At 36.2% G+C, this 13,611-nt stretch overlaps 1 protein-coding gene across 14 annotated transcripts in view; it reads right to left on the bottom strand.

The window, feature by feature from the left end:
* GLIS3 (GLIS family zinc finger 3) overlaps positions 1-13,611 on the bottom strand; it is a 195,752-nt gene that overhangs the window by 141,742 nt on the left and 40,399 nt on the right. For 13 of the 14 annotated variants that reach the window (XR_014576784.1, XM_083817763.1, XM_083817774.1 and 10 more), the window contains 2 exons: positions 10,361-10,568; positions 3,858-4,983 (listed from right to left, as the gene is read on the bottom strand). Coding sequence is in view for 13 of the 14 variants with exons in the window: in XM_083817763.1 (XP_083673889.1) it covers positions 3,858-4,983; positions 10,361-10,568 (1,334 nt within the window). In the remaining variant the exon portion in view is untranslated. The remainder of the gene's footprint in view (positions 1-3,857; positions 4,984-10,360; positions 10,569-13,611) is intronic. The other variant, XM_083817773.1, reaches the window with a different exon arrangement.

Here is a 13,611-nt window from a genome sequence, read left to right as displayed (position 1 = left end):
CACTTTGGCCTCCCATACAAAACAAAATGTGGGATCTCTGAAATTTACTCTTTTTTTTCAGATTAAAAAATTCATATGTTTTAGAATGAGAACCAATCTTCTGAGTACACAGAAGAAGTGTAGTGGGTGGAGGGGAGGGGAGGGGAGGGGAGGGGAGGAGGGGAAACGTTTGATTTACAGAAAAAAAATCAATACAAAGTGTAAATTGTCAGCAGTGGTATAGAATGATCTTCTGCTCCCCAGTTACCTTGCTCAAAGTCTTCCTCATATGCAGGCATACTTTTACAGTTTCTATCTTCACTGTTATGTAATTCGTACAAACGGATAGGTATGCTCTGAGTTTTTGAACTTGAGAATGCTTGACTTTAAGTTTTACCTGATGATCAGGATCATCAAATGTTTTCATGTGCTGCTATCTGATTACAACTCATTCTACAACACTCTCATCTCTCAGAGTTGAAAAAGCTGGCCCATCCAAAACCAGAGATAACAGAGTGAAAAGAGCCTTTATCTATAATTTATCACTTCCATTTTTTATTACATAGATAAACAGGAACTAGTTCGTATGTGGCAAAACAACTGTATAGGTCACAAAAATATCTACCTGCAATTTTAACTATAAGTACATAATGTGTTACAATCCCAGCTATTCTTTAAATCTTTCTTCAAACATATGATTTAGTCATCACAGAACAATCACGGAGGAGAATAAAAGGATTTTCTGAAGTTCAGTTTATAATTATCCTTATATATTTATATATTATATATTTATAATTAGCCTTATATTACTATAACCTTGCAGAGCTTACTGAACTGTCATAGCAATCCACTGCAACCATGAAGTAGTCGAACACTCAACACAGTACCTAGTAACGCTCTCTCAGCCTTCAGCTGCACAGAAACAAGTACTGCGTGATAAATACACTAACCAGGACCTATTGTAATATACACTTAACAAGAAGTGTTATTAACAACATTTATTAACTGATTTTTGCAAAATGTTAGGAACCAACACACATGATTTTCAGGCAATGACTGGTGTGTGATGTCACTAAAATGATGAGTTTTATTGGCTGCATTTAGTTTTAGATGGTCTTGGAACATTACATTAAGCTAGTTCCTACCAAAGACCTGTGACTTCTCCTATACTCTCTGTAGTAAATATGGTTGGTTCATGTAATAAATCAATATTTGTCATTTTTCTTCCCTGATTGGTGTACTAGATTGCCTGCTATCAGTATGCAAACTGCAATGACTATACACCTGAAACATACAAACAAATATGGTATAGACCTGTACTTTACAATGTTTTTAGAGAAAGAAGCATCCTACATGTGGAATCAGAAAATAAACTATAGAAAGACTGTAGGTGGAAAAATAAAGATGATAAATGGATTGTTTAGATTTATCACTTTAGTGCATAAACTCTTACAGGTTTTATGAAATTTCAGATTTCTTTTGCGTAATTTTTGGTTCTTACGAAAATCATACTTCATGATCATCTTGCCCAAAGTGTTCTCCATAATACCTCACCTAAAATCTCAGTTTAAAACCACAAATTATACTGGTATGATTGTAAATTTCGCTGCTTGGTAAGAAAGGTATGAAGCTTGACTTTAGTATAGTTTCCTACATACACTGATAGACTTCCAGACTGTACCCCTTGTCATTAGAAAGTCTAATGTGTTTTCCCAAATTCATACCGTTGGTGCAATGGTAAGGGAGACAGCAGCAAGCTGTTTCACTCAAAGCCTACTTATGAATGCCAGTTCCGCATGTTTGTCCCAAGGAAGGGGTCGTATGTTCCAGATTTACACCCACATTTTAAGAGTTGCCAAGTCACCCTTAAAATTTCTCTATTTCGTTACACTTCTAAACATGAAACAAGATAAGTATGTGCTTTCAATGTGTAAACTTGGCACTATCCCTCATTAATTGCTGAAGTTCAGTAAAATGAATAACTGTCATTACTGTTTATGAGAGAAACCTATTTCTAAGAAGCTAATATAGACATCTTTCATTTTTTTGTGACACGGTAAGGCTTGGCACACACTTTTGGGTTAGTCATCCAAAAATGGGATCATGTTAAGTACCTTATTCACGTAAACATTGACATATTTATCATCAATGAATTATGACTCCTTCAAAGCTAAGGACAGAGGCCTCACAAACATGAGGAAGTCAATGTAAGCAACTTTTCTGAGCAGGTAGGGCTGGGAGTATAGAGTGCTACTAAGACAGTGTTTTTCCCAGACTTACTGGATCCTTCATCATAGATATCCTATTACAAATGCCCTGGGTAATTGCTTTATTCTTTCAGCGTTCATTCACCATTCTTGCCATCTTTCTGGATACTGTTTTCTCTGTATGATTTTTTTCCATGTACTACTCCCTTCAAAAATTATTTTATTGACTTCTAATAATTATTTTTTCTCTCTCTGTCTTTCCCCAGAAAGCTGACAAGAAGTGCCCAAGGAACTGGTTAATGGTAAATTCTGATCCAACATATCCCAAGAGCAGAAAAGAGGATATAATGGAATTTAAGAAAAAAAAAAAAAAAAAAAAAAAAAGAAAGATTCAGAGAGCAGAGAATTCAGGCATTCAGGCTCTAGTGTAAAAAAAGAAGGAAAGATAAAATTCCTAGTGTTGTGACAGTTTCTCTGCCCGGTGTTTTAAATTCAAGAGTTAAATCTGGGAAGATACCTCCTCTTCCTGAAGAATATTGAGCCCTTTAGAGTTCAAAAACTTAAAGAAAAAATTTCCTCTATCTATTGTACAAGCAAACATCTAGAATAAGTAACAAATTGTAAGAAAAACATTCAACTAGACAAACACTAAAACAGACTCCTTGCACCAACTTACATTACACAATTTATAAACAAATCAATTTTTTTCAAATGATTGACAATCAGCAGTTCTTTCTAGAAAACATGTTCATTGTTTTCTTAGGTTATGCTGAGGACTAGGAACAGCACTGGTGAGGCTGTCTTCTGCTGGCTCTAAATGAGTGTTTAGTGTGGGTAAGCTAATTGTCATCCAAAATATACCCTATACGTAAAGCTAAACAAGAATATGAATTAGATTATAGATGCTTTACTGGAGTCCAAACATAAGCTGACGGGAGGGTTTACTGGCTAGATCATTGGCCTGTGTGATTATGTATGCAAGGGACCAGCTTGCAGTGATCCTAAGAAAAACTGCAAGAAAAGCATGGCTTTGGGGGTTGAATGTTCATGACTGGAAGATGTGAGCAGAGAAATTGCCATGTGTATTTTTCCTACTGTATTCAGGACAACAGGGCTGCAGGTCTGGTTTTTGTTAGTAATGAAACAAGCAATTGTTTCTTTTCTAAGGCAAAAACTTTTTTCAGTTTCCATGGTTACATTATACATGATCCCCAAAATTTCTCAAGTGAAAAAAGAGTAACATCATGCAATAATACTTTGAGATAGATTATGGCATTTATTCTGCAGCACTTTTTCCCCATGTATGGTTCATACAGTTCCAGTGACTGATGGTACTTAACCTTCAATTTATGAAGGTCTACCGTGCCACTTCTGCAGTCTATATTAAAGGCTTTCTAAATTAAGAAAATAGAATTTTGTTTAATCCTATCTGTCTGTACATATCAAATTAAAGAATAGCTTTTCTTTCTATCTAGATGGAAAGATGAAGCAGTCATTCATTCATGCAGACTAGCCAAAAAAAAAACACCAACCAAGCAAAACAAACAAACAAACAAAAAACCAGAACGTTACATTAAAACATTAGAAACAGAGACAGAATTACAACTTCTCTATATTGTCATGAGTAATATATAGTCTTTGATTGGTAAGGGAGATGGAATTCAGACTTACTGTGCATTTGTTTGGCTTCTCTCCTGAGTGGACTCTCATGTGAATCAGCAGTTTATACCTGGCATTAAAAGGCTTGAACCTTCGTGGGCACCCTGCCCAGAAGCACGTGAAGTCTTCTCCCTTCCTCTGGTCTATATGAATCTTCTCTATGTGCCGCACAAGTTCCTCTTGCTGGTCATACAGTGCATTGCAGTCAATCCAGCGACAGCCATGCTTGCCATTGAAGTCATCCAGCTCCCCATCTTCTTCGAGCTGTGGGCATGGGGCAGATGGAGGTACAGGCAGCGGCTGCATGTGACCAGGGAGGCTGTGCACATGTTGGTGCTGATGAGCATGGTATGGTGGCGGAGGCCCTTGTGGAGGAGGTGGTGGCAGAGGGGTTGGAGGAGGCATGTCAACTGTATGGCCTGAGAATTCATCCATCTGTTCGTTTTTCAGGGCACTCACAGCCTGGCTGTCCATGGGAGGCATGCCCTGCTGGATCACCATGTTAGTTGTGGTTTCCGTCTGCAGGCTGGCTTGCTCCAACTGCTGCATCCGCTGGTATTCACCAGCGCTATTCTCAATGTACTCTGGGAAGGTGATATTGCCATTAGTCATGAGAAGACCTTTCTGGGCAGCTGGAACAGAGTAGTTTTGGGGTATACAGCTTCCTCGCACTCCCAAAAAATGTCCATAAACCTCAGGCTGTGGTGAGACGTTAGCTGGTGATGTCCTGGAGCTGTTGATGTAGGCCACTAGAGAGGTTGGGGACGTACGGATGATTGTATTGAAGTCAATCCCTATGCCATCAGACAGAGGAGAAAGAGAGAGTGCTCTCTTTTTGGAGCGGGTAGATTGAGACCGGGAAGAGGAATGGCGAGGACTAGGGAAAGAGGAATGGCTATTTTCCATGCCAAATAAGTAGGATGGTAATGAGTTAGATACGAAGTTACTGGACAGAGATGTTGCAAGTGGAAAATTTAGTAAGTCCCCCAGCTCACTACCATTTTGTGTACCTTGTTCAGGAGGAAGAGAAGGAAGTGTCCTGTACCCATGCGACCACTCTTGCTTAACACTCAAAGTGGACTGACTTTCTGACAAGCTTGATGTTGTAGAGGCCAGAGACTCACGCGACAAGAGTGACCTGGAACAAAGGCATAATAAAAGGAGTAAGCAGTTAGACACTTCAGCAGTTCAAATTTCATGTGTATATACTCCTGCAGAGTGATTCTTCAATCTTCACACACATAAATCTAAAGGAAGGTTACACGTGAAAAAACTTCTAACTTCAGGTACTCTCAGTTGATGTACCAGGAGGCATACACAGGCAAAAAATATGTAAAAAGATACTTAGGCGTCCAACTTTTAACTTAAGATTTTAAGAAAAGTTGCTCTAAAGGTTCTTGATACTTCACTGCAGAAATAAAAGGATGTTTTTTTCATCAACCATGGTGTAAATAGGCTTGGGCTTCTCAAGCTACAGCATTATGCTCTTGCCTTGTGTGAAACTCATTGATTTGAGATTACTACTATTTTTTTTTTCTAGCAAAGAAGGAGAAGAAAACTGATTAATAAAGAATAGATGTTTAACATTTTTCACTTGACCAACTGTAATGCATACAAATATTCTTTACAGAAATAGCTCAAGATTATATAGATTATATCTAACTTAACGAAACAAACAAAATAAATTAATAACGTAGAAGAACTGGTTGAAGGGGTTCATTCAGTTTTTGTTTCATGATGTATTTCCCTCTAAGTCAGCAGTCTTTTTTTTTTCTTTTTTTTTTTTTCCACAAAAGTGTAATCTTGCTGCTGTTATCAGTTTGTCATAGAAAGATTAAGAAACTTGTTTAGGTTGCAAATATCCTACAGGTAGCTTAAAAAACTCATAAGCTCCTAACAATATTGGTATCTACGTAAAAGTATAATAAGGAAATACAAGGACACCATGTGCCCTGATTCACAACTGCAAATGCTGGGTAGAGGACAAGTAGATTTATGTCTTTATTTTTCAATTCTGAATATTGGCACACTTGGATTTCCTGCCAGCCGGTGGAGCCAGTGGTGTCATCACTATATTAATTAGTATTTGTGAGGAGCTCGAGCAGTAGAAAGAACCTGGCATCTAGATAAACCTGGAGATCTCAAAAACAACAAAAACCTCTGCAATTTGGGGGTTAATTCTTGTATTTATGATTTTTACCATACACTTTTGAAGTGCAGAAACACAGAATTTAAATGGTAGATCAAATATACAGAAAATCTTGTTTCTCTTCTAAATCTAAAATGCATTTCTGAAGGTAGACAAGTTACTTAATCACTGCTTCTCACCTTCTCACATGATAAACAATGTACACTATAGTTTCTCCTATCCTACAAAGACTTCAGGAGGCCAAATTAACTTAACAAAAGAAAGTTAGTAAGTGGTAATAGATACGTTAAATACTATGTTTAAAAATATTTCTTGAAGTTCTAACTAAACAGTATATCAAATATTTAATAACAGTAATTCAAAGAAATTTGTGGGCAAGGAATAATGTATACTTATTTATAAATGTAAACTCCTATAGTCAGTTATTTATAATGTTTTTACTTCTTTAAACTTTATAATGTTTTTACTTATAATGTTTTTATATTACTACAAATTTCAAAAGTATAGAAGAGGAAGTATGCACTATAAAGAAATTAATAAAAAAACAAATTTCATCTCTTTCTTGCAACATACGTACTTACAGCAAGCATCTTTAAGGAGGCACTTCTACCTCTTTTACTAGCTTCTTTTTCTTAATAGGTAAGCAAGTTTAGAATCTACTCAGGATAAATAGTATTGTAGTTGTTTTTCAGTTCTGGAAGGTTTTCTTGCAGACTCTGCTTCAGGAGACAAGGATCCATGAGACAGATCTGTTAAGGTGCATAGTTGCATATTATGTCTGCACCACATCTTGTAACTGCTGTGACTGCAGCTTCAGTGAAGATACATGAAACCACCTAATTTAAGAATTGGTGACAGGCTAAAGTGGGGATCTCGATCCCATTTAAAACAACATCAGTTCATTCAAGAGAATAAGAACAGATCCTAAACAATGGCTTTGGAGATACCCCCAATGAATATGCCAATGTTTAACAAATTTTCATGATTTTGTTTGGTAAAACAATTTTTTCCTTTGGAGATTTGTGGATTATTTTTCCATCACATTAGCAAGGTTGACAAAATGTATGCTAACACTAATTACAGCCATTCAATAAAGAGAAGTGTATGTAGCTTTTCACGTTCAACTCCAGCCACGCAGATTAAAGCTGAAAAATCCTGGCGTCTTTATTATCTTATTCAGCTCACCCACATGATTTCTTGCTTAGTGATGTTTTTTTTTTTTCTCCTTTTACTTAATATTACAGCATTTTCCAGAAGTTGAAAATCATTTTCTCAAGATACTTTTTATTTTTTTTTGTAATGGGTGGTTGATTTTCTGTATAAGAATAATGAAGAAACATCCTGTTCAAACTGAATGTTGGTACAGGGTACTGTTATGGAGGTTATATTACTCCAATGGGGTGTAAATAGCATTTACTTTCAAAACAGAATGTTAAAGAAAAGCACAATTAACATGATGAATACAATTCTGATTAAGAAAAATGAGAAAAATGTGATTGCTGTATCAGGTCAATCTTGTGTAAGATTTACATCTAAATGGGTAATTATTTGCAGAAAAAAATAATTCAGGTTGTAGGGTCTGTTATCAATGGGCTTTGTTAAAGCACTGTTCATTATAAGGCAGATAAACTATGCTAGTATGCTGTGACCCCAATATAGACCCAGTCTTCAACAGAGTAAGAAAAGTAAGGTTTGATTTTTCCATGCTATGCTATAAACATTTATAACTGGAAAGTATAAGAATGATGGCTTTCTTTTGCCGGCTTGATCATTTAGATTTTTATTTTCCTTCTTATAAGTAGGAAAAGTCATGCATCAATGTAACAAGTCTATTTTTTAATGTCAAGAATTTTAATCAGATGTGGATTAGGACCAGCCTCATTCAAAAAGTTACCAGTGCCTAACACAAAGGAACACACCTGTCAGTGAAGCTGGAGAGAAACTGTATTTCAAAGGATTTTAAAAGTTGGACAAGTATTTAAAGTAGATAATAAGTAAGAGCCAGATAATCTGAAGAAGTTTGGTTCTCACTTAAGCCTCTACATTCAAAAGTAACAAAGATTCCAGCTCCCAAAACAGAGAAAAATTCATTAAAACCCAGACCACACCATGACTAAGAAATTTTCTGGGGAAAAATAAATGTACTTATAATGAAGATGAAAATGAAGGACCAACAATAACACTGTGCCGGATTCTCAGATGCTATTAATGGGCATATTTGCTTACTGTAATCTAAACGAGCTGTGAGTTTGGACCAGATTTTTATGAATATTTAGAAGATATTCCAGCTGTCACTCTATTCTGCCTCTGTGTACACAGGTCACAGTGTCAAGTATAACTCATAATCTTAGACATAAACACAGAAGAGTGAAAACTATGTTTTCCTACCTTTCTGCACGCTCTTCTGTTTTACTAGCCAAGAACCTTTTTTTCTTTCCTATGTCCTTCTCTCACTTGCATCGCAGTAAGTGGCAGTATTATATTTGGTTTTAAGCAGCATAACTGACTCCTCTGAAAATTTTTTTGGGAAACTCTCAGAAAAGATGGAGGAAAGATTTTATTCCTCTTGGTCTATATACCAAAATTTGATGATATCTGTAGGAAAACTGCAGTTTAGCCAGCTTTCCACCCCACATCAGTAAAAATCAAGACATTTTAGTCTGGGTCAGTTCAACCAACAAGCTGTTTTGGATTGAACTGCCAGAGTACAGTTCATGATGCATCCTAAAAGCCACAATGAAGAGGAGGCACTCACTCAGCTCATGAAGGATTATGAAGTTAGCTTGGGCAACTACTTTAGGCAAATTCAGTTTAATGCTGAAGCAATTAAAAAAAAAAAAAGCGTTTCCACAATCTGTGAATTAAAATATAACTTGAAACTTGTTCTGCTCTAAATTGAGGGGAAAATTGCTGAGATGGACATTCTTTGTGTGACAAACTGATTTTATAATGTCTTCATTGATAAATCATTAAAAGACACTCCAGAAACACTACAGGTTGGATTCTGCCAGAGTTTCAACTTCAGTTCACCCTTAGTAAATGTTTCTTTAAAATAAAAACAAAAATGTATAACTCAGTACTGATATAGTACACACAACCATACATTCACATAAAAATAACAAAACCTACAGGCATGCCTAAAACTTATGAGTATTAAGTAGGTAATAATTGCCTAATGATATTTTCATTCTATTGCTTCTACTCTGTCACACAGGCATGTCTCTGGATTTGTCATTTGTCATCAGTTTAGCAGTGAATGATTTTCCCTGACATGTTCATATAAGAAGCATAATTAATTGTATAAATTGTACTAAAGAACTTAGTTTTCACAAGTGAAGTGACAGAAGTAGAACAGAACAGAATATCCCGAGCTGAAGGGGAACCATAAGGATCATCAAGTCCAACATGTCCCAGAGTATCTTACAGTAGATTATTGCAAGATTTTCTTCCATTTACATAATACAAGTTTTAATTATTTCAAGATGGTTCTTTGGCTTGCAATAAGGTGATGTAGTAAAATGTAAATTGTTTAGAGAGTAAAGGCTCTTGTGGCCTGTTGTGAATAGAAACGGTTACATTTCAGCTGAGTAGGCAACTATTAAACAAGCCACATCTACAGAAGTGGGTATGTAGCTTCCCACATAACATGCTGGAATATGTTTTCACTCTGTTTAACTAACATCCAGGGATGTGCTTACTGCACCTATATGGAGGTTGTCTAAACAACTGTTTTCCCTTCATTCATGTTTTTCTATAGTGCTCATAGCTATAATCTCAAAAGTTACCGGAACATTTTAAAAAAGAAAAGCTTAACAGACGCAGTTAACTGCTAGCTCATTGCAGATAGGGAACAATTGATCTTATTAACTTGTGTTAACCATTTAAACAATTTGAAAGAAATAGCAGTTGATAAGGAGAGAGAAGCATTAGCAGAGCATTATTTTTTTTTGTCTGACATTGTTACTTGCCATGCACCAGCATAATATTCTTAGTGTTATTACACTTAAAACACACAACTACCCATGAAGATGTCACATTTGGACTATTTCCACTTTCTTCCTCCTTGGCATTTCCTGTCCCTGGCTTATTTTTTTCTGTGCAAAAATATAGTTAAGTGCTTATAAAAATCCTTATAGAACAGAAAAAAACCTATCAAGCATAGAAAATTTCTAGCCACATTTACCCTTGATATGAATGATCTATACCACTATGATTACAGCTGACATGAATTAAATTATATCAAATTAAATTTGCCATGGCATAAAAAAGCATCATTTAGGCCATTATAATTATCAGAAAGGTTGCATTTAAATGGCAAGAGAATTTAAAAGGCCTCTTTTTTAAGTACTGAAAAGAAAAAAGTTACCTTGTATCTGAAGGAGGAACACCCAGGCTGGAAGCATCCATAGACCTCTGTAGGGTGGGGCTGATCTGGTTGCATGCTGTTGAAACTTGATTAGCAGCAGGTGAGACAGGTCCCAGCCGCTGAACTGTCATTGGACTGCTGGTGACTACTAGATTGTTGCAGCTGCCTTTTCCATTGGACTTAGACTGGGATCCATAATGAAGGCCACCTAAAAAAAAAACAACGAGGCAGGTTAGTATTCATCTCCCATGAACCCATGATGAGGCCACAGAACTTACACTGTTTTGCACAAAAGAAGTGACTGGAATTGAGTATCTTCAGAGGAGAATGAAACAGAGGATCAACACAAGGAGTTTGCAAACTTCTCCAAATACAAAAAGGAGTGTTTTATAGGGGATTTAATAAATTATGCATGTTTCAAACATGCTGAAGTACATGAACTAAAGACCAGACATCATGGATAAACATCAGAAAAAAACTATTTGAAGACTCGGCAAAAGAGCAGTCTTCAGCTGAGGGACAGCCAAGTCATAACTACAGCATTCTCTGCAGAAAGGGAGAGAGAACCCAAGGAGGCTAGAGGAACACCACCGTGCCTTGAGTTGTACCAAATCCCACAGCTACAAGGCACTGAAAGCCATTCCATCACTCCTACCACTAGCTGTCCAGAAAAGCATGGAGACTGCAAGCATGCATTCCAATTGCTATCCCTGCAGTAGGTCTGCTGTGGCAAAGCACACACGTTTTCCTGGCAGGAGAGAGTTATAGCTGGGACCCAGCATTTCTCAGAGGCCTGGGGAGAGGAATTTGAGCTGGATTGAACAAAGTAGCATTCTGGACTTTAAAAGGCCACAGTCTGTTCTTAGTCATTGCAGCCATGACTCAAAGCTGATGGTTGTTAACACAGTAGCAAAGGATGATTACAGAGGTAGATGGCAAGTAGGACTAATTGCAAAATGCTCTGTGTACTCTGTGTCTTGATTTAGGTAGTCTACAAGATCCCCTGCATTAAAAGACATCAAGATAGAGAAGTTAAAATAGGTCATGATATGGAAGTTGTTGGATGTCTACCAAATTCTCATCGCAGTTGGAAATACATAATTAGATTATTCACATTTCTAGAAGCTTCCCTGTGTTTGGACTACTTCTCAAAGCAGGATAGCAGTACCAGGACAAATACTGTAAGTACTTCAAGAGTTTAAATCGTTTTCTGAAATGAATCTACTTTTGACTTGGTTGCACAACTCATTTTGTCACAAGGCTGTTCAAATGGGTTGAGAACTCCACAAAGAAGTACATTAAAGCACTCATGGCCCTCACATTCACAGTAAGGAGATAGGATTATCTTAAAAATCTGTAATTCACCTTAGGAACTTCAAATGATAGCTTTTCTAAAACAAACAAACAAACAAAAAAGAGATCTGTTTCAAAGGTCAGAACCTTTTTCTCAAACTCTTCTTCTCTTCGACTAACTAGTAATAGCTATTAATATCTGACATATATTTGTGAGGAGCACATATGTGATCCTCAGTCTACTGGGATCCAAAGTGCCAACAAAGTGCCAACAAAGATCCAACTCAGGTATAGATTTTACAAGTTGATTATATGAAATACCACCAAAATGTAGTCTTTGGGATGAAATATGTCAGCCCTTTAAGAAATACAATTTACTCACTGCTACTATTCAGAAATATAAGTGAAGAATATAGCATCTAGTTGAAAAATCAAGGATAAGAAAAGAAGACAATATATACTAACCCAACATAAAATTTAACTAGAAGGACTGGACGTTTCCAAAGGCAAACATATAAAAAGAATTCCTTGTACTGCAATTAATTCCATCTGGGGTACAAGAAAAGCAGCTTTTAAACTCTATGGGATTATTTTGTGATTTTCTCATAGATGTCCAATTAGATCGAAAGAATAAGAGAAAGTCATTTTGTTTTCTTTCCTGTGCAGTAATTTACCTTTTGAACTCACTACAGCTGAATCAGTATGCTACTCAGTAGTTGCTTCCACTATGTTACAGGGTGCTAAAAGGGAAACAGCCAGCAAAATTATTATACAAAAAACATAAGCTGTCCCTGGTAGTAATATGAATGCTACTCCTCTAGCAAAACGATGAGATGAACAGGAATGAAATATTTACATGACACATTCACTTCACATAAAATACATAACACTACATAATATGCCTATATATGTGTGCATACTACATATGTGCAGTCAGCTGTTTTTTAGAAAGGCACATTCATCATGTAAAACCAAAGGCTTTCTGCACCAAAGCATACAAAAGGCAGGGAAGCATGCTATACTATACTAACATAAGAAATCTCGCTGTTTTTGACAGTGAAACATAGTTGTGAAGCTTGTAGAGCCTATATATATTGACAGCTTCATAAGATATAAAACTACTATTTAGCACTGCAACAAACAATTCTGACACACAAAAAATGTAAGAAATATATACTGATTCTTCCCTGGATAACAACATAATGCCCTTCACACATAAGCCACCTCAACAAATTTCAATGGTAACCATAATATCTTATTCATCATATCCATGGAATGAAGACCTATGCACTTGCCAAATTTTTATTTAAGGACAAGACATATGTCATCTAGTTGGTTCAAATGGCAATCTGCAACCATAAAATTAGTTTGTTATTTATACAAAATTAAACACAGGACACGTTCCTCCTTGGAACATAGATGTCAGAAGAAAAACCCTCAAAATGAAAACCAAAAGGCAGTAGTGCCAAACCATCACTGTTACAATAGAAATTGCATACTCAATACAACCCTTTTCATCTTGCAATTAGAAGTTTTGCTCTTATTATCAGTGCATAAAAAGCACCCTCAGTGTTCACCAGTTACTGAAAGGAAAAAAAAAAGAAAAAAAAAAAAGAAAAAGAAAAAAAAAAAAGAAGTACTTAGACTTTATTACTGCTATGACAGACAAAAGCAGAGTAAGACTCTGGCTCTGATAAAAATTTCTTTGTGCATTTCTCTGGTAGAGAAGCAAAATGTTTTCTTCTTTATATCATTCACAAACATTTTCTGTCATGGGGAATAATGACAATTCTTCCAATTAAAAGGAAAACAGAGAAAAGCACCTATCATCAGCTCCCACCATTGAAAGAGACTACGAAGAGACTACTGCTATGGAAAGCGAAGTCATAACATTTTATCTACAGTTTCACAGAGATATGTGTGCCAAAAGCCCACCATTAATATCTCATCTGTGTCCT

This window comes from Anser anser, assembly GCF_964211835.1.
Source record: "Anser anser genome assembly, chromosome: Z".
NCBI lineage: Eukaryota > Metazoa > Chordata > Aves > Anseriformes > Anatidae > Anser > Anser anser.
This window is presented reverse-complemented; position numbering and strand designations above follow the sequence as displayed.